General features: G+C 48.2%; 6 protein-coding genes across 6 annotated transcripts; 4 read left to right on the forward strand and 2 right to left on the reverse strand.

Moving 5' to 3' along the window:
- Positions 1 to 1,474: 1,474 nt before the first annotated feature.
- On the reverse strand, positions 1,475 to 3,825 carry LAJ45_05862 (uncharacterized protein; the record flags this gene model as incomplete). Its single annotated transcript, XM_046115431.1, has 4 exons — positions 1,475 to 1,649; positions 1,704 to 1,765; positions 1,869 to 2,641; positions 2,709 to 3,825. 4 exons carry the CDS (start codon positions 3,823 to 3,825, stop codon positions 1,475 to 1,477), a joined length of 2,127 nt encoding a protein of 708 aa, XP_045971480.1.
- Positions 3,826 to 4,557: 732 nt separating this feature from the next.
- LAJ45_05863 (uncharacterized protein) lies at positions 4,558 to 4,975 on the forward strand (the record flags this gene model as incomplete). Its single annotated transcript, XM_046115432.1, has 3 exons — positions 4,558 to 4,585; positions 4,650 to 4,718; positions 4,860 to 4,975. 3 exons carry the CDS (start codon positions 4,558 to 4,560, stop codon positions 4,973 to 4,975), a joined length of 213 nt encoding a protein of 70 aa, XP_045971481.1.
- A 10,159-nt stretch (positions 4,976 to 15,134) lies between these two features.
- LAJ45_05864 (uncharacterized protein) lies at positions 15,135 to 16,511 on the reverse strand (the record flags this gene model as incomplete). Its single annotated transcript, XM_046115433.1, has 1 exon — positions 15,135 to 16,511. The coding sequence occupies one exon, from the start codon at positions 16,509 to 16,511 to the stop codon at positions 15,135 to 15,137; it is 1,377 nt and encodes a 458-aa protein (XP_045971482.1).
- A 1,821-nt stretch (positions 16,512 to 18,332) lies between these two features.
- On the forward strand, positions 18,333 to 19,868 carry LAJ45_05865 (uncharacterized protein; the record flags this gene model as incomplete). Its single annotated transcript, XM_046115434.1, has 1 exon — positions 18,333 to 19,868. The coding sequence occupies one exon, from the start codon at positions 18,333 to 18,335 to the stop codon at positions 19,866 to 19,868; it is 1,536 nt and encodes a 511-aa protein (XP_045971483.1).
- A 2,684-nt stretch (positions 19,869 to 22,552) lies between these two features.
- Positions 22,553 to 23,428, forward strand: LAJ45_05866 (uncharacterized protein; the record flags this gene model as incomplete). Its single annotated transcript, XM_046115435.1, has 3 exons — positions 22,553 to 22,625; positions 22,708 to 23,074; positions 23,155 to 23,428. 3 exons carry the CDS (start codon positions 22,553 to 22,555, stop codon positions 23,426 to 23,428), a joined length of 714 nt encoding a protein of 237 aa, XP_045971484.1.
- A 1,808-nt stretch (positions 23,429 to 25,236) lies between these two features.
- On the forward strand, positions 25,237 to 25,809 carry LAJ45_05867 (uncharacterized protein; the record flags this gene model as incomplete). Its single annotated transcript, XM_046115436.1, has 3 exons — positions 25,237 to 25,250; positions 25,294 to 25,716; positions 25,773 to 25,809. The coding sequence occupies 3 exons, from the start codon at positions 25,237 to 25,239 to the stop codon at positions 25,807 to 25,809; spliced, it is 474 nt and encodes a 157-aa protein (XP_045971485.1).
- Positions 25,810 to 26,707: the final 898 nt, after the last annotated feature.

Raw genomic sequence — 26,707 nt, forward strand, 5'->3', positions numbered from 1 at the left:
GCCCCTTCCTCCAAGTCCAAGCCCAAACTCCTCACTTACTGGCAACAACTACTACCCTTACATCCCACCACCGAAGATCCCAGCATCAAACCGCACATAGCAACAGCAACCCCCGGACCCGGTTACTGCACCCGCCCCCCCGTAAAAAAAGCTTGACCGAAGATCCAACCACCCTCAATGCAGCAACTTGCGGGGTTTTCACCACAACACCCCCCCCCCCCTCCTGCATGGAGGGGTTGTATGTTATGTATGTATAATTTATGCATGTACAATATGCAGCCTAGCTAGGTTGTAGGCACTATGCAGTGCTCTATTTGAAAGGCTTATATTGTGGATTACGTATCCTGTCCCCCCTCTTTTCGCATTCACCCGGAATTGGAACATAAATAAATATATGTGAGATGCAGGTTAATAAAGAAAGATGAGCTCGAGTATTGATTTGTGTTTGTTTCACTGACGCAGGGAAGGGGATTATGATTACTTATGTATAACTGTTTTCGAAAAGTAGTGATCAAAAGTAGTGAACACAGGATCCAGGCATATCACCATACCATACTAGCAGTTGATCAAATGAGAAACAGAACCAATCACCAATCCTGCCTATGAGGATCTTAACGGCAGTTCCCACTACTAATACTAATACTATTACTAACTATACGGTACGATACGACAGGCCAAGTTATATAGCTCATCTATTATGATAAAATTACTATGTAACAGCAGCGCATGTCTCACTTCACGAATCATCACTCGCACGTTCCATTCCGTTCGTTCTACATCTTCCCATTGTTTAGAAATCAATCACTAAACACTATACAATTGAGTTCAGTTCAGTCCATCGAGAAAGAAAAAAAATATTAGTATCATCGTAAGGAGAGAAAAAGAAAATGAAAAAAGAAAGTAGTAGTAGGCAACGACAACAACCAGCAAACAACAAACGCCTTGAATTCCCAGATTTCCCCTGCCCCAGTCATTTATTTATCCCACTGAGTCATTGTCCCGTTCGATGACGTGACGTCGCACGACAGACAGACCACAACACAGTACATCATTACAATTCGAGATCAATCACCACACACACACACAGCAATAGAAGAAAAAAGAGAAAGAAAAGGATAAGGAATAGAGAGGTTTTACAATGGGTGAAGTCACAGACAAAACACACATAAAAGAAGGCCTCTTGCGCCCTCCACACAAGCCTACCTGCCTGGCCGCCCTGACAGAAAAAAAAAGGTTGATGGGGTGTTCTCGCTCGATCGACCGTTCCGGGTCCCGTAAAGACATAATAATATACCGCACAAATCTCGTGCCCGTCGTTTAAAAAAGGAAGGAAAAGAACTCCCAGACTGAACCACAATCACACGCAAGAATAAAGAACCCGCCGCCCGCCCGCCCGCCCGCCCGTTTATATAGTAGAATGGATTTTTCTTTTTTTTCTTCTCCTTTTTTCTTTTTCTTTCGTTTGAGTCTTCACTTAATCGACTTTCGCGTCGGCCAACTGTCTAGTTGTAGCGTTCGCAGTCAGGTTGTTCGCCAGCCGGACATTTGTGTTTGCATACTTCTTTGTATGCTTCAGCTTCTTTCGCGCGACCATAACAGGTACAGACGACTTCGTGACGAGGTAGTTCGAGAAGGATCCGAGGAGTACACTGTTGGATGTCAACTTCCTGAATATCGAGGAGGAGAATATGCGGAAGATATACCCTTTGAGAGCGCTTCTGCCTCGTGAGCCAAGAACGACTAGGGTAGGTTCTACAAGATCGATCTGCATGCAGGGGTTAGTACAAGGCAAAGATAAGAATTACTAAACCATTTTCGCTTGTTTCAAATAAAGCTTGTCTGATGGGGGGGGGAAAGGCTATACTCACGATTTCTGTTAGAAGATGTTTTGGGCTCTTGCAATGAATCACCTCCACAGTGCACTTGACTTGTAGTCGCGTCTTCTTCAACAGTTTCGAAACCAGCGATGTGATCGCTTCTGCGGCTACGAATCTCTCCTGCTCCGCTTTTGTCCTTTCCCGACTCCTTTCGGACCTTTCCATTACTTGAAATGGTGTACGCGGTGATGCACTCCCGGGTGTTTGCGTCCCTGACGTCAGAGTCTGGTTGGACCCCACTGCCAATTGGGTAGTCATATCGGCAATGATCCCATCGTCGGATACAATCTTGCCGCCATCCTCAACGGTGTCTTGGTCGATTGCGTAGATAGCCATGAGGGTGTCTCCGTCCCTGAGAACTGTTCCGATGGTCCATTCGAGTGCATGCTGAGCCTCACCACTGAGATCCGTAGCAACAAGGTATTTGCGGGCCCGTCTGTTTCCCTCCTCGGCTTCCTTGGAAATTTCTGCATATTCACCACGCAGAATAGTTCGGACAACACGTTGGGATTCGGGCGTTGAAACGATGGGGGAAATGCTCATGTCCATTCGCTGCGCACGGCGAAGGTCTAGAACGTCTGCTTCCGTGTCAGATGACAAGGGGGTAGAGGTGTGAGATGGCAGATCAAAGTTTGTGGTTGGGTGCACCCCCGTGCGGCGGCTTGTTGTGGGGGAATTTGCGCCCGGGACAGTGCTACCGGAAGGAGTAATGGATATTGAGGGAAGTAACGAACGGACTTTGTACCTAGAAGATACTTCCTTGCCTGTAGTGAAACACAGTTAGCTACTTAATTTTGAATATTCGCGGGGAAATCGGCCTAGGTAACAAACGTTCTTCCTCTGCAGCAGCCAACAAGCTCATGCTAGTCTTTCGCATGTTGCCTGTCCCCTTCTTTGCATCAATACCACCACCCTTCTTTCCCTTCTTCTTGACACCCCCACCAGGATCGCCGACACTCCTGATCATGCTCTTGATGATTCCGGTAGATCCCCTAGTATTTTCTTCGAAGCTTGGCTTCGCGCCATCTATGCGCCGCGATCTTGATCCTGGCCTACCCCTCTCCTCTTTGTCCTCCTCTTCACTCCCGGGGGAGCTCCCCAGACTGCTGGACTCTTCCTCGGACGAGTCCTCAGCTGCGCGCTCACCCTCCAGATCGTAATCCTTCTGCAGGCGAATACCACCTTCGCTAGTAAGAGACTCGCCTGTTCCTGCACGTATATGCTCTCCATCGCTACCTGTTAGCGGCTTGCGCTCGGGTAGCTGACCCAGTATGCCGCCGGAACTCGCAAGGGCTTGGTCATTTAGCCGGGCGTAAGCGTGACCAAGGTCTATCTTAGGCTCGTTGTCCATCGCAATCCGGGGGTTCTGTCGGGAAGGCGATGATAAGCGTCCTACAGAAGATCGGGGTGATGCTGACCGCAATATCTCCTCCCGCAATAATTCGCCTGTATTCGGAGATATTGATCGTCGCCCGATGCTTCCTCGAGCGGAAGGCGCAGCACTTGGATCGCGGGAGCGGGGTTTGCGTGGAATGGGTGGCGCTACAGATGGCGTCATCGAGAAGTTGTAGGCGTCGTTCGGGGTCAAGCTGTTTGTTTGCTTGTCACGATCCTTGAGCAGTTTTGGGGGCCCATTGAGAACAGGGCCAGACTCGGAGCGGTGCCTGCCATTGACATTCTGGGTGACGGTTGGTGACCATGTAATTGTGGTTGGAGATCTAGTGGGAGGTGGGTCTGCCATATCAATTAAAGAGGATATTGTGGCGCCGCGAATAGGAGATGAAGTACGACTGTGGTGTGGGGGAAGTACAGAGTTGTACTGTTGTCGGGGTGAGGAGGGAGTGGAATATGCACCAGAGGCATGCTGGTACATGGAGGTCCTGCTTGGTCTTTCGAGAAGCTTAAGGATCTCTAGACGCTCCTCCTCGAGGGCGGATTCGAGAGACATCTTGGTGTAGTGGTGAGCAAATCAGGTATCTAGTATTAAGTGGCACTAGACGGTTGTCAGTTGACTGCACGATAGATTGGTTGGACTAGCCAGATAATTAATAGAACCAACAGGCAGTAGATGGAGCGATGAAGGATGCAATGGATGTAATAGTACAAACAGAGTTGATTGATCGGGGTTGAGGGAGATAGTGCAGCTTTTTTCGTGTGAGAAAGAGGAGAAAGGTTTTCTTTACCTCTGCTATGAGGATGCTGTTTGCAAGAGCAATATGATGTCCTTTAAGGGAATGAAAGCTGATGGTGATGATGCTTTCGAGTACTGACTGAGTGGAAAGAAAGAAGCAACGGAAAATTCTAGTGGGGAAGCCAAATGAAAGGTGGTGAGGTGGTGGGTTGGCTAAGTATCCTCTTGGGATGACCGCGTGGGGATGCAAAGGTGGATAGAATGTGAGATGGAGTGGGATGGCTTGAAGATAAAGAGGAGAGGGAAAAGAAAAAATGCAAGTAACAGTAGATCCCTTGTGAGAGAAAGAGAGCTCTTGGGTCGAATTTGAATAATGCCGAGAACAGTTTATGCTGGTGGTGGTGGTGCTAGCAAACAAGAGTAAAGTGGGTGCGGGTGGACTGATGACGAAGATCCAAGTGCCCTGTCTGTTGCTTGCTTGCCTGCCAGCCCTGTTTACTGCTGCTTTATCTGGTGCCTGGGAGGGGTGGTCTGGGGGCCTGGGGCCTAATGTGGAGCTCTAGACGCAACAAGAAAGGTGCGTCTTTTCTCTCGACTTTCCCCAGTGGTTTGTTAAGTGTAAAGAGTAAACGAAGAAATAGCCTCCGCCGAAAGAACCCGCATTTTCGCCCGAATTGTGGAACGGGTAATTCGAGGAACGGGTGTTTTAGGTATGTATTTCGTTACAGCTGCTCTTTCTACGAATTCTCTTTTTCTCTCATGTCTTTTTTTTTTTCTTTCTGTCTCCTTGCGGAACCTACCTACATAGGTTCATGCAGCTAATATCACCGCAACCAACGCCCGGTGTGTAGGGCGACGAAAGCGATTGCACGATGCAAACAATTGTAAGATGGGAAGAAGCCATAAAAAATCGATGGAAAATATTAGCCAATTACCCAAGTGGAAGCAGCATGCACGGGGCCATTAGAGTTGAGTACATATAGGCACCACTTACTAGCTAGGGAAGTAATAGAATCAGAAAGGAGAGAAAGCAACAGGGAAGAGAATTGTCAAATTCCCCCTCTTCTTCTTCTACAGCAGGAAAAAAAAATAAGATGTGTGTAAAGTACCTTTGAATCACTGCCCTACCAAATTCCACTTGTTGACTGCATGGAGGACATGAACCCACTATCAATAACGTCCAGGTTTTGCATATGTGCAACCCTACGACGATACACTCTTTTCGGTTTCTTCATCTCGCCTGCTTCTGTTTCCGGTACTCTGGGTGGACTAAGACACGCAGACCCTATTGCTCTTCTGATAGAGCAGCGCCATCTGGCCATGCACAGAACGTGATGACCTCCCCTTTGCACATTGGCAGGGGTCCACCCCAAAAAAAGTTACGCTGCCATCCAGTCCTTTATCTGATCCGCGAGCTTGCCTTAGTTCCACCTCTCCTCCTTCGGCTTCACGATAACTTTCTCATGCTTTTCCAACCTTCACCTCTTTCGCGTGTTTCGCCGTCCCCATCCCCCCTCCCCAAAACCCTTACAGGCCTTCCATGAGCTTGTTCCATTCCCTGAGCACTCTGCTCTAGCTCTTCTTCCTTCTCGTCCTCAACTGCTATCCGCACGTGCTCCACACCACCACAACCGCTACCTCCCGTTCGCTTCGTTCCCACGCACCCATCACCACCGCCATGGTGCCTCTTGGCCTACATCTCTTGGACTCTTGGCCATACAACTCCGGCAGTCATACACGCAGGCCAAGCAAAAAAAATAAACGGGGAGGGGGGGCAGTGCAATTAACCTCTCGTCTGTCCATCCAAGGGAAAGCGGGGGTGCGTAAATTATATTTGTTGGATTAATTATTTTTCAGCAACTGAGACACGGTCAAGCAAGCAGGAAAGCAAGCAGGAAAGCCGGTACATACTCTAGGAGTTAGAGTACGCAACGGCTGATTTTTATGAAGAGCACTTTAAAACGGACGGGCCTTACAAGAGGATCTCTTCTAGACTCAGGCGTACGGACTCGCTGCTCCATGGGCACTGAGGAGAATAGTCACCTGGGAAAACCCGGGCCATAGGTAGCTGCTGCCCTACTCAGGTACCAGCACGAAAGAGAGAAGGTTCACCGAGACCTTCGGCGAACCAAATTCGAAGCTCACGAACGAACCCTCTCCCCATTCCTCGAAACCAAATACTGTGGTGTCTCGCCTGCGTGACATCCGTTCACATCCCTGCCGGACCCTACCCGCAGCGGGTAGCAAGAAAAAAAATCCAAAAAAATCGCGGCCGAGTGCCAAGTAACGTTAGATAGCCCCGTGTCGTCCGCGCCGAGACAAACATTCAGCTCCAGAACGATTACATACATACTGGGGGAGATCGTGACGTACTCCATGCTTGGTATCTAATAAATAAGCATACTAGAGACATAGATCTAGAGGTTTCCAGTTCAGACTTCAGAGAGGTAAGAAAGGGTTGGCAGGCGAACACGGCCCCCTAGTATCGTTTGTGTATGTATGGTTCAAGTAAGGTTGATGTCGAAATTTGGCGTTTTTGCCTTACAACACGCCGGTGGTCCACAGAGTTGCACACGATACGTGAGCAGCATGGCACTTATCTTTGATCGACGTGAGGTCTTACAGTCACGTCGTGTTATGTTTTTCGAGTGATACACTGTGTACCTACATACAATGCTTGCTTGACAACCCAACCCAACGTTGCAATGACTGGAATACATGTATCATTACCAGGCGAATCCCCTGCTCCCGGGTAAAGCACCTCACATGTACCTATCATTCTGATTCTTCACCTCCTAGGTATGTAGAGATCAGCATATCGGTCTGCATAATTGTGTAGAGTGGTGCTACACACATCATATTCATAAATATAGTTCTGTCGTATGATTACATTTGATCACCTATCTACTCTACCCGTCTCTAATAAATCGTTCTACTCGTTCGTGCACCCAAGAAAAGGGGAATTGACCAAGGTTCAGGTCCCTAGGCAACCGGAATAACCACAACGTGTATCTACAACCATATCTTGCCAAGCTCATTCCCACCCTATCTATCATCGCCCAGCCCTTGGCTCTCCAGCCAGCCCGGGAAAACCAAGGTTGAGGGTTGACAGGCAGGGAAAGCCAGCTGCGCCGAGATCATCGTACGCGTCCTCCCCAGCAAATGCGGGACTTAGGCGAGACCGAGATAGGAAGCGATCACGATCATGCGGGTACTGGATTCAGACGTTCTGTTTAGGGCCCTAATGCTAAAGTTTGTACTCTAGGGTACCTAGGTAGTTTGACGCGAATCTAGAGCATGGGGGGATACGATTCGTTGAATACCGGTACCGAGAACAAGTCAATGTATCTACCCTACCCGTACAAAGTTGTGTATACACCGCTTTACGTATCATAGAGCACCTGGAGCCTAGAAGGTAGGGAGCGTTTTACGTGTACGTATTGTATTCACCCATTCTAGGTATTCTAGCGCCTCCCTCGCCTCCTATAAACCCCCCACGATGGGTATCGGAGCTTAAGAGAAAAAAAGACACGCGCCTCCGTGCAGAGATGCCGACCGACCCGTGAGTAAGCATCAGCAGAAAGTTCGAAATCCAATCATGTTCGAGGATGTTAATTTAGGTTTAGGTTCTGGTTGCTTAATTGCTTGAGCGTGGGGTCACGCGGGGTACCGTGGTGTAGGTACATGTACCTAGAGTACTCTTAGTCACGGCGCGCGCGCGTGGAGAGATTCTTAGCTGCGTGGGATAAATGAAACTCGGAATGTGCCAGTGGAACGGTCGTTAGATTAGAGTACATGAGATGTTGCAAGGCTCGAAGGTCTCATGGTGAATTGGGAGACTACCTGCTCTACCAATGTGTTTACCCAGCTCGCCCCAAGCTTTCAGCCAACACGATCGAGTGAGTATCCGTGAAGCCCTAACCCTAGAGGATAATAGGGTATTATACACCATCATATTTCGAGAATGCCCATCATTTCCCGCCTACTTGTGGCTTTTTCTCCTTCCCCTCTTTCCCAACCACCTTTGGTTTTGTCCCCCTGTTAATTTCGGCCTGTTAGAGCAGATGAATATTTAAGGTGGACAAGAAAGGTTTATTTAGAGTACCTGCTATACATACCTCGGTGGTACACATGTTCCTTTACTTATTCAAGTTCCTTCTGCATATGCTGGGTGGGAAAAGCGATCGGATCGCGATTTGACCCTAATCAGACCGAGTGCTTGTTTGTGGGGTTACCCCGGGTTTTTTTTTTTCCCCTCTGCGTACCTACGTGTCTCTCCGCCCATGATCAACGATTCAGAAAACTCCGGTTCCCTTGATTTAAACACTTAGGTTTTCGGATCAAGGAGGCTGTGATCGACTTCAACTTGAATCCCGGTCATTTCCCGTCGCTTGGGACAGATCTAACTACCGATTATCTAGAACTGGCGGCAGTTCAAACGCGGTTAGTTTACTATAGATAGGTAAGTATAACAAGCTAAGCCGGATTAGAACGGAAACAAGCCATGTAGCTTACTAGAGTAAGGCAAAACCAAGTAGGGAGATCTCTACCTCTATCTAAAGTAAAATGAGACAGAAGACCTTTCTTTGAATTAGTAGAGTCGGGGTTCTGAGCGGAGGTTGTTTGTTCCAATAAAATAAATATTATCTCCGCACCATGTTAAGTATTGCGCATATATTCTGCATAGCCGGGCCGGGAGTCGATATTAATAATGCAATATCCCGAGGTTCCCGAAGTTTCCGTCTTTTGGTCTGATATGATCATGACTACTAGGCAACAGCTCCTTGGAATATTTTTGTGTTTTCTTTTCTGCAGGATACTTGCGCTGCTCATGCCGGAAAAATTAACAGACGCAATCAGGCAACGTGATAGTCGCAATAAACAAGCAAGGATATATGTATGTACCTAAAGCTTACCAACCAATCATGAGAACCGGGAGAATTCCGTGGCGTGCCTACTCTACTCTATCTGACTAAGAGTAAAATGCTTGATGTAACGTACCAGGTTCTTCATATAAAAGAAAAACACGTGCTCCTTGGCCCCTCGGTGATTGGAGATTTCCCATTATACCCGCCACTTTGTAATAATACTCTGTTCATTAATTATCTCTTCAAATCATCTGTTTTGGAGTATGTAATCTTGGTGACCAAAGTGTTGGATCCGAGCGACAGGGGATGTCTAGTGTAAACTTTTTGAACCGAACTGAGATGAGATGGGGGTAGAACACAGTGTAACGATGAGCCCTGAAACCACAAATTCGCACGTGAGTGCCTAGAGTATCTGCGTATATATTTACCCCTGAGAAATAGAGCTCGCCCATAGGAAGTCTCCATTGGTCTTATTGCAATTGGGTGAGAAATGCATCTATGGGTTAGAGATATGGTCCCGTGCATTCATTATCTGTCGCGAGTAAACTAGCATTCAAAAGAAGTACGGAAATAAACGTTTATATATAATTACAAGGAAGGACTCAGGGCACGTGAGGGGAATCGATGCCCTAAAATAATTAACGGCGTTCGGCAATTGAACCGAATCGTTAGAGGCCAGATGATTATTAGAAAAACAGTTCTATGTACTCGCGCGTCTTCGCCAAGAATTTTCACCTGACTCGGTGAAGAAAGGGATTTCGGTGTTTCAATTGGTCAAATGCCTTGATCTCTCAGTCACGTTAAAATCCTTGGCGAAGACGCACGAGTAGTAGCTTCCGTCAGGGCCTTGATAATATTCCACATATAAACGGTGCTGCCATGGCGATCATTTGAGGGATACGAGTATATTGGCTTACTTGGCGATGATCATCAACGTACATGGGCTGTTGGGCTGGAATTGAATAGTTCCTTGATCCGTGAAATATCCGACTCCCGAGTCCTCGCGATGAAAACTGGAGTCGGTATACGTAGTAGAGTGTCCTGTGGCCTAAGAACGATAGAATTTATGTAGAACCCGAAGAATGAATGCTGGTAGATAGACGCCTTCCCGGGCCATTCGAACACCCCCCTCACTCGAACAGTTAAAAAAGAAAAGATCTGCGCTGTAACCGGTTTCTGTACCTCTTGAATTGGGCTTCTCCACCAATAAGCATCAACTGTTCGAGTGAGGGGGTTGTTCGAATGGCCCGGGAAGGCGTCTATCGGCCTTGAATGATTATCTCCGAATTCGTCGAGCGAAAAGGTGAGTGTTTGTGGCGAAGGGCGACAAACCTCCCGACGAGCAGATAGACAAATTCCTTGTATGAAACAAAGCATCCTGCTCGAGCCCTACAGGAGTGTTGGTGTTGGACAAGGCCTAATGTCCTTACTCCCTTGTCGTGGTATCTCATCAAATACCGAGCAAAGGCTCACCATGGAGACGGAGTGATTGTGGTTGGTGTCTTTAAAGAGGTAGAAGGATATAAGGCAGTTGGATTGATGTTCATAACACGTTCGTACCGGTGACGTATCATCATCTGCTTCGTGGGCTTAACCACCCGTTTGTGTCACACTGTTCGTCATCGCCGTGTACACCATGATCTACTGAGATAAGATTGTAATACTTTAGCTCGGAGAATCAACTATCGCTGACATTGATTAGCAACACTGGTCTGGTAGATAAATGTATTCATGAAATATCACTCGCAAAGTGATGGTAACTACTCTAATGAATAGTTGGGAGATAAAGTCTTGAGTCGCCTGCATTTTGCTCTAGACAAATCTTACTATTTTACGCTTTAGGTTCAGTGTGAAGGCTGAGAAAAGCGGATAGTGGAATTCAAAAGAATCTTTCGACCAGCTCAGGGGAGTTACTTATCTTGAATAACCCTGACCGAGGGACTGGCCGGGAGATTAATGGGTGATCTTCGGCCAGATAAGACTAACTCAGGTGGTGTGGATAACATATGTACATGTATGTACTCAGCTCCATTTCTCCGCGCAGTATGTTTTTGGACCGGCTAGATCAAGTCAAAGACAAATTCCAAACTGCGAGGTTGACTGCATACAGCCCCCCGCAAAACAAAAACAAAAACAAAATTGATGATGTCGTCAGTTGGGATTTGAACCCAAGATCTCCTCACAGCACTAACACCTACAAGCTGGGTTTCGGTATGTTTAACCACTACACTACTAGACGATTGCTTATAAGTGCTATATACCAGACCTTAAACCCACATTAGCGCTAGTTACCCATAGACAGAAACGGGCCGCGTCACACAGTACATGCACCAACACTCTGCTGCTACCTTAGATGTAATACATGTAGGCTTACGTATGCTAGTACTTCTATTGTTCTACTCGGGGTAGTCATGGACATGTGCCGGGCATCTTATCTAACCCACAGCATTTCAGCCATAAGTTGGAGTAGATTCTTAGGAATCAAGTCAGATACTCGCCACAGATACACGTGGTATACTTTTCTCTTGTCCATCCCCTACAAGTGCTGCTTACGTGCACCGCCTCTGGCAAGAGGCTGGGCACAAGCCTATACTCGGGGTACTTAGTGGTAAGGGAGACCATGACTTCCGATGATACTAAACGACCTCCCACTCGCGGCTAGCTGGTGAAAAACTACCCAAACTGAGCCTCGGATCCCAACTTGTATTTTATTGTTCTTACTAATTAATTAACTACCTGTCCCCAGTGCTAAGTTTTTCCAATGGGCTCCCTAGTAAGGCTATCCAGATTGCCAGAACAAAATTAGTTTGAAGTTTCGTAGATCGCACAAGTGTATTTGTGTGTGAGTTTCCTCAGGCCAAGTTTTATGAAGCGGCTGTAAGATCTTGTCTCGAACAGCTCAACAACAAATGTCGTAGGTGTTACTTGTAGTGATAAAATGGCTCATGTACATGTAGTTCTCCCCCAATCTGATCTCCTACTATGTCGGCAGTATATAAACCTTAACCGTTATTACAAGTTTATCTGGCAGCATTTGAATAGCTAGATACGGAAACAGGTAATATTGTGGATCATAGTATATCACTCGATTTAGTTTAGTGTTTTTTTCTTTCTTTCTTTTCAACTCGTTGATCGGTTTTAGTGCGGTCTACAAAGCTTGATAAGTAGTAGTCTTTTATACTCGCATGCGCAGGTCTGATTGGTTGGTTGGTTGATCGGTAGCTCTGGTCTACGAGGTTGTGAATGCTCAATGCGAGTAGAGATAAGTATCTCTGCCTCGTATGATCTATGTCTTTGCTTTCTTTTCCAAAGAGATGCAATGCCCTAAGGCAGATCATTACTATATGTATATTGAGACCTATCAAAACCGATTTAGATTCTGACGATACTGAACTGGGGAATCCGGTAATAGTAGTACACCTTCTAATACTTCTATAGGAAATATCGATTCTACTGGATACATGCCACCAATACTACATGTACTATGATTATCCAAGCCTCGAACAGGCTAAGCCAGTGTAGTCTACAAACCGAGTCCGCTCGAGTTCACATCCCGAGCTTTATTCCCTAGAAGGGTCGAGCATGAGGAGTCGCGGGGCGAGCTTTCCAAAGTAATTTATAAAAGGTTGTTCGAGTTTTCTACTTTGCCTTATCATGTCAGGGTAATAAAAAACATATTGGAAAGCCCGAGTTCCGACACATACGAGTAGAACTGATCCCATGGGTCGGCCCTATCGTACATTTGAGCACGGTTTAGTTTAACGGTAAAACACCACAATGCCACTGCTTTTTGTCAAATATATTTAGGGTGCCATGCATGGCAACCAGTGCATACAACAAAGCTCAAACTCTAACCCCAACTAACCAACTCCAACTGATTTAACACTATAGAGTTTACAGTCTTCTATATACTGTCAGCAATAAAAATAACACCGTAAAGCCTATAGTCTTCCATACAGTACAAGTATGAAACTGCAGACCGTAGCCACTACGGTCTACAGTTTAACACAAGCAATGAAAGTAACACCGTAGAGGTTACGGTGTTACATATAGGGTTGGTGCTGAAAACAACACCGTAGATTCTACTTGGGGCAGGCAGGAAGAACCTGAAAATGACTTTTAATGGTAACGACCTCTGATTCGCCGCTGGCAAAAAGCTACACCAAATTGAGCCCCTACTTGCAGCTTACATTTTCAGGTTCTTCTTGCCTGCCCCGTGTATGGTCAACCGTGTAACATGACTAGTCCCGATTAAGTAAAGTTATTGGCAACCAGTGCATAGACGCCTTCCCGGGCCATTCGAACACCCCCCTCACTCGAACAGTTGATGCTTATTGGTGGAGAAGCCCAATTCAAGAGGTACAGAAACCGGTTACAGCGCAGATATTTTCTTTTTTAAGTTAACTGTTCGAGTGAGGGGGGTGTTCGAGTGGCCCGGGAAGGCGTCTACACCAAAAATCTCATGACTTCACTATCAATAGAAATTTTAAAATAAAAACAGCTTCAGATTTAATGACCTACACCTGTTAAAATCATCTGGGGAAACTCTGTGATTTTTAACTAGTGTTTTGGGGAATGCACTAATGGCAGCCAATATATTTTCCTCCTTGAGTATAGCTCCCAAATGTGGAGTGAGAAAGAACACCCCAAAGCCGAACTTCTTTTCTTCTTGTTATTTCACAGTTTTCGCCATGAGGCCTAGGTCTCTGTTGACATTTATGGTTTCCATTATACCCAAGCTGATATATGTCACAAAAAGTCCATGGCATTGTGATCTTTTACCGTCAGTCTAAACTACAGATTTAACCCCGAAAATGGTTTAATTCAAACCACAGCGGTGATATGGGCCGCGCGCGGTCACGCGATCTTATCTAAACCAAACCCCGCCGCGGTTTGGTTTGTGGTTTAAGCTACGAGTGTTCTGTCCTTTAAGTTGGCCCGCGTCGGGTGGTGGTTTGAATTAACCCACAGATTGTGGTTTGAATTAAAACCCAACCACGAAATCGAAAAACTTTCAACCACAAACATGGTTCAAACCAACACAAAAGATTCCAAACGACACATTTTTTTTAGTAGACGCTGTGTTCTACAATAACATACCATACAAGACAACACAGTTCGCTATGGATGGCCGACTCGGCACCGAAGGGTCAGGGCCCGTTCCGCTCCATCTCAGCACACCACCAAAGCCCAGCCCAGCCCAGCCCAAATACCACCTCCACCTCAACACCAACATGGGCGGGTGGTCTAGTGGCTAGACTGCAAAATTAATCAGGAGGATGTATATTTTTACTATTGATTTCTCTAGACCAGGAAGAAGGGATGAGTGCCCGGGAATCGACCCTTAATTATTACTTACTGGCCTTCAATTTGTCCGATGTGTTTGAACTTTTGTACTCTCGGCGTATACGCACGAGGTTGAGTACATGTAGACTTTCAACCCCGTTATTTCATTCAATTGCGTCTTTAAAACCACGACACGGCCCGAACAAAACCACATTACAATTGATGAGATTATCTGTACCACCCAGCCCGGGGGCCGCGGGGTCAAGCACTGCCCACTAGAGCAAGCCTCCTAATTAGATGTAGATAGATGGATGCTGGTTATGTGTGGTGGGGCCGGACTCATTGACCAGACCACCCGGAGCAGGAGTATGTGGCGTTGGTTGGGCTTGAGCTTGAGCAGAGCTCTCTCGATCACGAGCTGCTGGTCTCGAGATAGAGGCCTTGAGCGTTAATGCTTTCTGGATTACGTATATACACTAGCTATACATATTTATAGCCATGCACAAAAGATTAAGATACACCACTCCACCGGAGACGAACCAGTCTCACCACCGACATGCGAGGTTCGGGCGCATCAATGAATTACCAGGTGATTGATTGCGGTTCAAGGCGCATAAGCTTTTCTAAAAAAAGAGGTTCGAGTGCTAGAAGTCTAATACCGAGTGATGGGCTGTGGTTCGATTATGAAACCATTCGTATTTTGGGCTAACAATTCGATAACACAGCAACACCATATCTACAGCGCCACCAAAGGTCACGTTTACGTACAAAGAGGACATCAAGCCTGTCCCACGATTTATATTTAGACCTTATTACTTGTATCTCAGGCCATTTAATACCAAATCATAAATAAACCAAAAAGAAAAAACAAACCACAAATTACATATACTTTTAACCGCCGCCACCCGCAGTCCCCTCACCCACATCCAAAAAGCGCAGAGAAAACACAAAACCCGCCCCAACACACAACACCTACTCCATACGCACATCGACATCCACCACCACGCCTCTCCGCGCACCATGCGCCGCGGGCGGCGGCCTCCGTCGACCCGCCTCACCACTCCCCCTCCCCAACACGCTCGTACTCCTCTCAACCAGTAGCTCCACCACCGCATCCTCGCCCCTCGCCGCCGCCAACGCTAGTGCCGTCTTCCCCTCCGCCACCACGCTCCCATCCGCCCCGCTCTCCAACAACACCCTCACAATATCCACCATCCCAAACAGCGCCGCCCAGTGCAGCGGCGTCCTCCCATCCACATCCCTCACATTCACATCCACGCCCTGCTCCAATATCATCTTCAACACATCCTCATGCCCATTCTTGACCGCCCACAGCAACAGCTGCCCGTCCAGCGTGTGCGACGAATACCTGCTCGCCCCCCTCGACAGCAGCACGCGGATCGTCGCCTCAAACTCGGCCTCCGGCGACCCAGCCCCTGCCGCCCCCGCCCCAAGCGCAGCGCTATCAATCGGCGTGTACCCCGTAAAGTCGCGCTCCGTCAGCTCCGCCCCGTGCTGCAGCAGCATCTCACAGATCTTTGGATCCGTGCCCCGCGCCGCCGCCATGTGCAGCGGCGTCTTCCCGAGCCCGTCCCTGGCGGCGATGTCTGCGCCGTGGCGCAGCAGCGTGTCCACGAGCGCCGCTGTGCCGCGCTCAGATGCCACATGCAGTGGCGTCTGGCCGCCAGAGTTGACGGCGTTGCGGGGCGCGCCAAAGGCGAGAAGGCGGTCGGCAACGTCCGGTGCGGTCTCGGCCGTGTTGGCCGCGATGGCATGCAGCGGCGTGCGTCTGCCGCGTCGGGTTGCAAGGCCCGTGCTGGCGCCGCGGGAGAGCAGTAGCTGCGCGATCGCAGACGACGGGTTGTTGGCTGCGCAGCACTGGTACAGGGGTGTTTCGCCGTCGTCGTTGCAGGCGTCGATGGGGATTTCTGCGCGGTCGAGGAGTAGCTGCACGGTTGGTTTGTGGCCGGCGGCGGCGGCGGCGTGGAGGATTGTGTTGGAGCGCTGGTCACGGACCTCGGCCGTGGTGTTGGCGTGAGAGAAGAGGAGGGGGACAAGGGCTGTGGGCTTGCGGCCGGAGATGGCGGAGAAGATGACGGGGGGGGAGCCGGAGGAGGCGGAGACGCCGTCCGCGAGAAGGAACTGGGCGAGGCCTTTGTGCCCGCGCTGGCAGGCCCATTGCAGGGCGGTGAGGCCATCCTTGTCTTGGTGGGCGAGCTCGTGGAGGATGGGGAGGAGGAGGTGGTGGAAGCGGTGGCAGGTCTGGAGCAGATGATAAATGTCGCGGGGGTTGGTGATGGTCTGAATGATGCTGAAGAGCAATTCGTTGGGAAGGGCGAGGAGAGACATCTTTTGGGGGGTGGATCAATTGGTGGTTGTAGTTGTAGTTGTAGTTGCTGTTGAGATGTCTCAATATATGTGAATATCGATATCTCTTGTGCGAAGTGAAGTTGCCAGGGTGGCGGTGCCAAGAGGGCGATCACTGTCTGCACAATCCATCACTCGGCCTTGGCATAGTGTCTCTTTGTGACTGGTTGATCATTGGCCCCCCCCCCCCCCCCTTCCTTACATAATCCAATTCCAAGCAGGGATTGATCGTTCGCTTGTCTTACTCTGTTTGAGCAGACAGGCGCCCGGTCTGTGTGCATGTGCTCTAAACTCAGGTCCTACACCGAGAGAGATCAGCAAACAAGCATCAGCCTTCGAGAAGAAGGGGAAACACTACCCTGCAACCCGGCGACTCGATGCTTGGAAACCTTAATTTGGAAAGAACATGGATCAACCATCTTTGGTTACTGTTGACGAGACGGGCGTTGGTTGAAATAGCTGAAAGTACATGTAGAAATGCGGGGCAGAGGCTAGATAACATAGAGGTCAGTAGATGCAGTATTACTCTGAGCAAAGTATAGATTCTGCTCCTACGTAAACCATCCCTTAAGCCCTCCCAAGCCCCACTACTTTTCAAGCCCATTCCTAGACTCAAGCAGGAAAAGGAGAGGTACCGTAGCTGGTTGATCTGGAGATACCCAAAGCGGTGTTAGCGGTAATACTGCTGCCCACCATGGCTAAACACTCGCACCTTGAAAACAGAGGAAGGGACAGAAGTAAAGCACCAATCCCGCTCGAGTCACAAGCCTGGGTGATGAAATTGGTGATGATGATGGTGATGATGAAGTGAAAGGAAAGGAAAAAAAGGCAGACGAAAACGCACTACACCACATGTACCAAGGACACAGTACTCGCCACGATCTATCCTTCGACCCTCCGGCTATCTGCCCGCGATCGAGCTAGTCAACTTCACCTAGTACCATCACAGGCACTCTACACCCGCGTACATCCCATCCCAGCCAACTCCAAAGACGTTTCTGGGTGCGCGACAAACCCGGCTCGATAAATAAACCACAAAAACGCACCGGGCCGATCGCCATTCGTCCTTGAGCATGAGCCGGCGCGGGTACGTTCACCACCGACCCAGAAACGACACGTGCACATGCACACCGTACCACAAAACCCAAGCCTTTAACCCCTCCCCTGTCCTGCCTTACAACATACACGCTTACCAGCGTAGGGACCAGGGGGTGCAGTTGCTCAGGGCAAGGATAATTTGTATGGAGTGGCGTCGTTCTCTCATACAAATAATCCCTGTTTCCGTTACTTGGTTCTTTTGAGGGTAAGCTGTACATGTAGCTACCACCCCACACCGGAAAAAAACTAGTACTAGGATTGCAATTGATCTCGCGATAAGATAAGCGACCCTACAATCAATACCCCCCGCAACCACAACCACAACCACAACCACAACAACAACCTAGCTGACCGGACCTCCACCGAAACCCACACCACAACAAAGATATATTCCACCGCGTACAGATAATCAATGGAGCTATTTTCAGCTGGCCGACCGGTTTAGGGCGGAGTGGGCGGGGCGTGGGACGGATTGCCTACATATATGCTCCCCATCCTCCGCTCCACCTCGTCCTACTTCTTCTTCTGTTAAACTAACCAGTACGTTACTAGCTAGCTAGTCTATCTAAGCTACTGCGAGGTCCCTCTCGCCATCCACTCCTTTTTTTTTTCTTTTTTTCGTTTGTTCTGAATCACAGTCGCTCTTTATTAAGCCCACCAGCAGGCTGGTTCCACACACCTTGGTCGATCCAAGATACATTCAAAATGCAGCAACGACTCACCTTCCTCCCGCTCTTGCTCCTGCTGCTACTCCCCTACTCCGGTGCTCTCGCTCCCGCTCCACATGCGACCCTGACTCCAACGGCAATAGTTAAGCGCGCACCGCTACCAGGTCCTTCTCCTCCGCCTCCACCGCCGCCGCCGCCGGGTGCGCCTCCAGGACCACCACCTCCTGTTCCATCACCACCGCCAGGGCCACCTGGAGGGCCGCCAGGGGGACCACCGGGAGGACCACCAGGAGGACCACCAGGAGGACCGCCAGGAGGACCGCCAGGAGGGCCGCCCGGAGGACCACCAGGGGGACCGCCCGGAGCACCACCAGGGGGACCACCGGGAGGGCCACCAGGGCCACCAGGGGGCCCAACAGTAACCCACACTGTCACCAGCACCGCACTCACCACAAACACAAAATGGGTGACCTCCACTACCGCTACTACGGCAACCTCCACGGCAACCTCCACGGCCCCTACAGCGGCGCCGCAGAAGAAGAAGCCGAACGCGATCCAGAAGATCTTCAAGAATATCTTCGGGAAGAAGAAGGACGATAAGAAGAAGAAAGAGGACAAGAAGAAGAAGAAGAAGAAGCAGAACAAGAAGAACAAGGGCAAGAAGATCCAGGTCATCAAGCCCACGACTACCACAAAGACAGAGACAATCACCACAAAGATCAACGGCAAGGACACCACCCAGACACGCACCACCACCATGACGCTCCCCACAAGGACCGTCCGAAAGCTCATCTACACAACCACAATCAAGCACCAGCGCCCCAACGGCAAGAACATCATCCGCACCGTGACCAAGCTCGTGACCGAGAACCCAAAGCCCAAGCCAACCAAGCGGCCCAAGAAGATCATAAAGAACATCAAGAAGGTTGTCAAAAAGATCAAGAAGGCCGCGGCCAAGAAGAAGAATAACGCGAAGCCAACGACGCAGACAATCACGAGTAGGATCGTCACCACCGTTCAGCCGACGCGGCCGGGGATGGGGGCCGTTGTGATGACGGTCGTGAAGACGATCACCACGACGCGGAACCCCACGGCGGCGAAGAAGGGGCCCAGCATGACGACGAGAGTCATCACGACGACGGTCAAGCCGCGGAAGAAGGGGGAGACGGCGGTCGTGAAGACGATCACGCGGATTAGCAGGGTGGGCAAGACGAAGAAGAAGGTGGGCAAGATTGTGAAGTTGATACGGAAGAAGAAGGCGAAGAAGGCGAAGAAGAAGGCGGACAAGGCGAAGAAGAAGGCGGAGGAGGCGAAGAGGAAGGCGGATGAGAAGAAGAGGAAGGAGGAGGAGGCGAAGAGGAAGGCGGAGGGGTCAAAGACCACTTCAACTACTTCGTCGAGTACGACGTCAACCTCGACTAACTCGTCGTCGACGACTACTACAACGTCCTCGACTACTTCTTCGTCGAGTACGACTACGACGTCGAAGCCAAGTACAACAACGAGCGCTTCCACGACGTCCTCGACAACTAGCACTTCTACAACCACCTCGAGCACTACATCCAAAAAATAGATGCTCTAGATGGGCATGCTACGACACGAATTTCGTTTTCTTCTTGAGCTAGCGGGGCCATGGTTAAAAACGGATCTCTTCTTTCCCCTTTTTTTCTCTTTTTTTCTGGGGGGGACTAGGGAGCATGTTTGATAGGAGTTTTGGGCGTTTTTCCTCTTCTTTTTTTTCTTTTTCTTTCTTTCTTCCAGGTGGATTTGCATTCAATTCTTTGTTTATTAGATTGGCAGGAGAACGGTTCATGCTATAGTTATGAAAATATATTTGACAAGTAAGCACATAGATATCCGAAGCGCGGAAGATGTAGTTGTTAAAGACCACACGATGCAATTGTGATGCTGTAGAAAAAGTGCCTTGATACGTGTACCAGCCAACCAGTAAAAGTCTCGCTCTAGAGTCTGATGTTGATGCGTATATAATCAACCATCTAAGTAAGGAATATAACAATCCCCTTAGCTACTATAGTTCACGAGGTAATGGATAACAGCAAAGAGAAACAGTCTCTAATTGGCCAAAAGAAAAAAACCCTAGGCCCTGTCAGTCAACACCTAGTGCACCCCGTCAAACAACCAGTGAATAATACATGTAGTTAGCACCCTTACCCCTATCCCTATCACTGCTCTAGCTCGAGTGCACGCAGAACTTAATGTATGTGCCTCCAATTAGAGAAAGGGGAGCGTTTAACCAGGTGGCCTATATAACGACATAATATACTTATAATGCAGGCTCGGTGGGAGTTGCATGGGTAACGTTACACAGTGAGATTTCGAGATGTGAATAAAACTGACTGACTCCCCCCGCCCCTCTTTCACAAAGACCCGCAACGAAGTTCTGCCATTTTGCTCTACTAACTATCCTGAGACACACACCACACACACCACACAGCAATAATTGTCTTACCCTAGCTGCAGACCAAGGGAAATCGAACATGGATCCTACTAATCGGTAGGAATTACTTTTTTTTTTAAAACGCTAGTCTGTGGCGCCATGGCGGTATAAGTCGCTACTCGCCAGAGGAGCTTCAATCCTGGAACCTGCTAGACGAGCCATTGGCCTTTCCGTCCAAAGAGCCGCAGGCACACCCTATTACTTGCAGCGGGAAGTGCAAAGGAGATCTATCGTAACCCCCCTTTCCCCCCCCCGGGCCCTCACTCCCCCTCCCCCTTCTTCTTCTTAATACTGCCATATACTAACCTCCACCGCCGTGCGTATGTAGTGGTCCCCACACGTGCACGCGCGACAACAAGAGACGCCTTGCAATCACCTGCCGCAGCGGCAACTGCACCGCAAAGTTCACCAACAAGTGCGGCTTCAACCGCCACTGCCGGTCCGTCCACGGGCTCGGAGGGCTAGTTGACTGCGAGTTCGCTGGGTGTAATAGAGTTGGTGGTGAGGGGTTCTCGCGGAGGGATAACATGCTGCAGCATATGAGGGAAAAGCATGGTGCGGGAGGTAGTGACTTGAGGTTTGTGGTGAGGGCCCAGTGAGGGGCTTTGAGAGGGTTCGCCGTGAGGTTTAGTACTTGGGGGTTGGGTGGTTTGCACAGTGCTTCCGGAGGTATTGTGTAGTTCGGCTTGGTTGTTGTCTGTCAGCTCTCTCTCTCTTGTTTTTCCTTTCCGTGGGTACTCTTTTGTTATTCTTTATTACGTGCAATCTCTTCTCGATACTTTCTCTTATTTTTCCTTGGTTCTCTTATCTCGTCTTTGCCCTACATTTCCTTAGTTCTCTTGTCTCTCACTTCTATGCCTTACTTCTCCTTGGTCCTTGGTCCTCCTATCTCTCAAAAACAAAACAAAACAACAGTCGTTACCTCATGCCACCAGCTCATACCACTCCATGGCCGGCCATGCATAAGAAGCCTCAAACTTCCTCTCCAAGCTACCAATAATGAATCAAGAGTGAATTCAGCCCACAGTGTCCATGATGGTATTTACGCATCTGCTGAGTAACATTTGGCATCAGTAGATAGAAACTGGTGCTAGATCATAGTGCTTTGTTGCTGCGCGTGCGTCAAAGAACAAATCCGTGCTTATCCACAGTCAATGTTCGATTCCCAAGCGTGTGTCTATCTCTTCATATCAATAGACGCAGTATAAGCAATTCGACCAATTCAAGTTGCCAAGATTACGATAATATAATCCCATATAGAAACAAAAACTGAATTTTGTAGGAAGGCAAATATATATATTAATATGGGGTACTAAATTAAAGAGATCTGGGGTATGTAGTACAGGAAGTGGTTAACCACCGCCTCAATGGGGCTGGACAGTCTACTCCCATAGGCCAAAACTACGAGCTAATGCAGGAGGGGAAAATGTAACGTTACACAAATGCTCAGTGTGGCGTAGATATTAAATATTGTTATCCCTAACGAATAAGCCCATGGGTTTAAAGCAAAGCAGTGGTAGAAAAGAAGGGAAATGACGCTTGCTGGTTGGCTCAAGTCACCTTTTCCACTTGTTCTTTTCTCCTACGACTTCGCCAAATTGAGTCTGTGGACTTATTCGCCAGGGCTGATGGTAGGTGGGCGCAGATGCCGCTGCCAGCTCAGAAGAAATTCGAGTAGAACATAAATTGGGCCCATTCCCACACCCTCTTTCACAAAGAACTCACACGAAGTACTGCCAAATTTTTCAACATCCAGCTACGACTAATCAATTAACCTAGCCCACTGCATAACATCTGATATGTCACACGTACACCCACTTTACCTCATTGGTCCTGCCCCATGTCTCATGCAGACACGGGGGAGACCAATCGGTAGGTCTTTTTTTTTGACCCAAAACTAATTTAACGAATAGTAAGCATAAGATAAATCCCATATCACACACAATTCGTTCAGCCCTACTAGCAGCAGAATTGGCCTATGAGATTGACAGCCTATTGGATCTGTCTAAAAATGTACACCTCGATGTACCTGACGATATTTCCGAACAATCTAATGCGCCTAAAAAAGTGGATCTACTCGATGTATGCGTGCTTGAGAAGTCTAATATTTGCTATAAATCTAAACTTCTCTCGTGGGATCTACTGTCCGAGTCGCTTTGTCCAAAGAACACTATCAATCCAGTACTCGAACAATTAAACCGCTCAAGCTCGGAAGATGACCAACAGCCGGGTGGAACCATCACTGTGCCCTCTGTGCTCGAGTACCAGTTTACCCCTCAAGCCCAAGCCTGCTGTGACGGGAATTGCAATGGAGGCTTGATGTACCTTCCCTCCCTTCCCTTCTCCCTATATACTCCCAGATACCCCTTCATCCGTATGCTAAAAACATGGTGCTCCACAGTGGCCCTCACGCATGCAAACGTGACGGGAAGGCTCTTCGTATTACCTGTCGTAGCAAATCTTGCACGGCTGGATTCACTACCAAGCATGGCTTCAACCGTCACTGTCAATCGGTGCATAAGCTCGGGAAGCCCATCGATTGCGAAGTCCCTGGGTGTAATGAAGTGTTTACACGTAAGGTCAACATGATTCAGCATTTGCGGACTGTTCACGAAGCCTATGTTCCGATTAAGAAGTATCGGATGAAGGGACAGGCACGGGGCTATGGTCATTGATGTAGCTGTTTCGTGAGAAATCTCGCCTGCAGGACCTTTTAAATGTCCCTTGGCTTTTAGCCACGATTTGTTCTTGATTATTTCTTAGCTCTTTGATTCTCTTTCTCTATGTTTTATTCCACTGGCATCACTGGCTTGCTATTTCATTTAGTATTTTACTATCCACTTTCTCTTATCTCTTCTCTTATTAGTATTCTCTTCTACTTCTCTACGAATTTTACTATGTTTTTCTCGCCTCATATTCCTCAAGTGATTACGTCCTTTATGCTTGCCCTATAACGTTGATTATATTGTAAGACTGAAGCCTTTACGGATTGTGGGTATTGGCGTAGCCCCCAATCTTTGTTACATGCACCTAATGCCCCTGTTCAAGTGCTTCCACTACACGTAGATTAGTAGATTACTAAACAAACCGAGGATTTACCTTGGGTACCTGTAGCACCTCTTACTAATATATGCTCCCTGCCTCTGGATGCAGGTACACGAAGTAATAGCTTTATCCACTGGTCGAGAATAGTGTGGGACAACTGATTCGGCAAAGAAGATTTTCGAGGTACATAACTCAGTACATACATGCAAATTTACAACCACCATTCGATAAGACTGAATCTGCCAGTCAACTATTCTTTTATCAACCTCACACCGGCCCCTGTGACGGATTTGAGGTGAATCTGATAAGCACGAGGTCGGTTACCCGAGGTTGCTATCTCATCTGAGAACGCAAGTATCTTACGGTAATCTCTAAGACTCAAGCACGCAGCTGGGGACACGCATCGATATCTTTGAGAACAGGAGACATGTGGCTTAACTAGCGTGTGTAACTGGTACTGTGGCTCGAAATAAGCCTTGGCATTTATGTAATGATGGGAGCACACTACGTGCTAATCGACCGGTGCTTCCTACTCATGACGTGGGAATCGATCAATTGAAGGTAAGCCGGAAGAGTGTTTAATTCAATAAATCCAATAACCCCCAACTGAATTCGGTGTGTAGCTTTGGTCTTATTTCAAATAGTGTCGGAATCGAGTGATCATGTATGATCGGGAATGGAACCACGAGGCCCGTGTAACACCAGTTGACAACAGCTGGCAAAGCCCAATCAACCCAGGGGATCTATGCAGACTCGAGGAGCTAAGACAACTCTCATACATACATGTAGTGCCGTGAGCACAATCCAGGAATCGATGGGGGAAAGAGCCCCACAGATATATATACCTTGAGGGGTAGATCTAGAGTCTTAAGATATTTTGGCTGACTTCTTAAGCCTCGGACTATGGAACTCAAACCCCCGTTTGAATGCATCCAGTATCCACTACAGTACTTACTCCCATCAGACACAGCTGGATACGCTTCTCACTAGAAGACATAACCAGCAAGGAAGTAGATTCACTTGCTCTGGTAGTCGACCACAATATTGATTACGATTTCATCTAAGTTTTCTCCGGCGTGCCAACGACTGGCCAAGCTAATTTCAATTGAGAAACCGATATCATAATCGAGTGATATTTGGTGATCAAGGCTGCACTTTCAATTCACTGTGTTGTGTCACCAGTTGTCTATACCAATGAACTATATTGGCGCCAATGAACTTCGTTATATTTATGCGGGACAAATAAACCCTGCCAGGCTCGGTGCTAAAGATGCAACTTTACACGAAGGGGCCTGGATGTGGATAAAGTTGGGACTATCTCCTTTCCTCTCTTTCACAAAACTTCACACGAAGTGCTGCTATTTTTAAATATCGGCCCGGCTACAACTACCTTGCACACAATATCTAACATCTTGTTGGTCTTCCTTGTCTCAGCGACATGGAGATCAATTGGTAATTTTTTTTTTTTAGTTTTCATTACTGAAATAGGCAATAGGCGTCGGCTCAATTTCGCCGATGAGATCGAGATCCATCTCTATGACGGTACTGGTCAATACCCCGGGCTGCAGGACTTGGCCGAAGACACTACTGCGTTTGGGCACACACCTAAATTATTCTCGAATGAGGCCCATGAGTCTGAACACGGATTTAAAGACTTTGATTTACCTGAACCGCAGTCTGATATCTCCTATACATTCGAGGAACTTTCTTCGTGGGATCTACTATCCGAACCATCTGATCCATACGCACCAATCATTTCGCCCAGAGAGTTAATTCAATCTTCGCCGGCCCCCAACACCCCCGGACAGGATCTCCAAGTCCCAGTCCCAGCACCGGACACTGAAATAGCTCTCGCGGTCGGTAGCGCACTATCTCTCCCTGGCAATCTTTGCAATGGGAAATGTAAAGGGGATCTATCGTATGTTGTCTTTCCGATAAATCCATCAATCGAATACTAATCTCCATGACTTATAGGGGCCCCATAAATGCCAACGTCCTCAAGGAAAGCTGAAAATCACATGTCTCGACAACAATTCATGTAACCGCGTTTTCACCACCAAGAACGACTTCAACCGTCACTGTAGGACCAAGCATGCGCTCAGGAACATACAGCTGATCGACTGCGAGTTTGCTGGATGCAATAGGGTTGGTAGTGAAGGGTTCTCACGTAGGGATAACATGCGACAGCACATGAGAGATGTGCACAGGGTAGCATGCCCTGTCAGACAGTTTAGAGTACAGGGCCCGGTGCGTGGTTTTGTCTAGTCGATGGAGGGTTCCGAAGCGGGGTTGGCTCTTGTAAGGGTGGAGGGATTTGTTTGTGTTTCTCTTTTTGGCCGTGCATGGTTTACTCCATTTTCCTTTTTTGTCTTGAAACGATATATATATATCCTAGGCTCTCTCTTTCTTTCTTTCTGTTGCTTGGAACACTCTTTCTCGCTTTTCCTTTCTCAGTGGTTTCTCGATCTTGATCTCTTCTTTGACCTGCCTACCTGCCTACCTGCCTACCTGCCTGATTGTTTGATCCCCGTACGTACTGGCACATGCGCGCACGAATTAAACATAACTTTCGAGTATATATTATAACACTAATTCTGCCGAATAGGCAATAATCTAAAATAATGGGCATTAGTATGTGCATATGCATACGTACATACATATACATAGTTTACAGGACATGTACAAAAGACACCCTACTTCCCTACATATGGAGTCCGATTCTCACCCAATTATTGTGCCGAGTCATGATCCCTGGGCCAGACAGGCCTGAGAGCCTCGGAGCTGCAGTTTATACATTTCAATCGTTCCTAATCCAACAGATATAGGAGGAGAAAATATTGAAAAGTAGCTGTTGATCATGATATTAGTATAGACATTTTGAGTACACGATGAAACATGCTCAAGCTAAG

The sequence above is a fragment of the Morchella importuna genome (assembly GCF_003444635.1).
Source record: "Morchella importuna strain M04M26 chromosome Unknown Morimp01GS016, whole genome shotgun sequence".
NCBI classification, from domain to species: Eukaryota; Fungi; Ascomycota; class Pezizomycetes; order Pezizales; family Morchellaceae; genus Morchella; species Morchella importuna.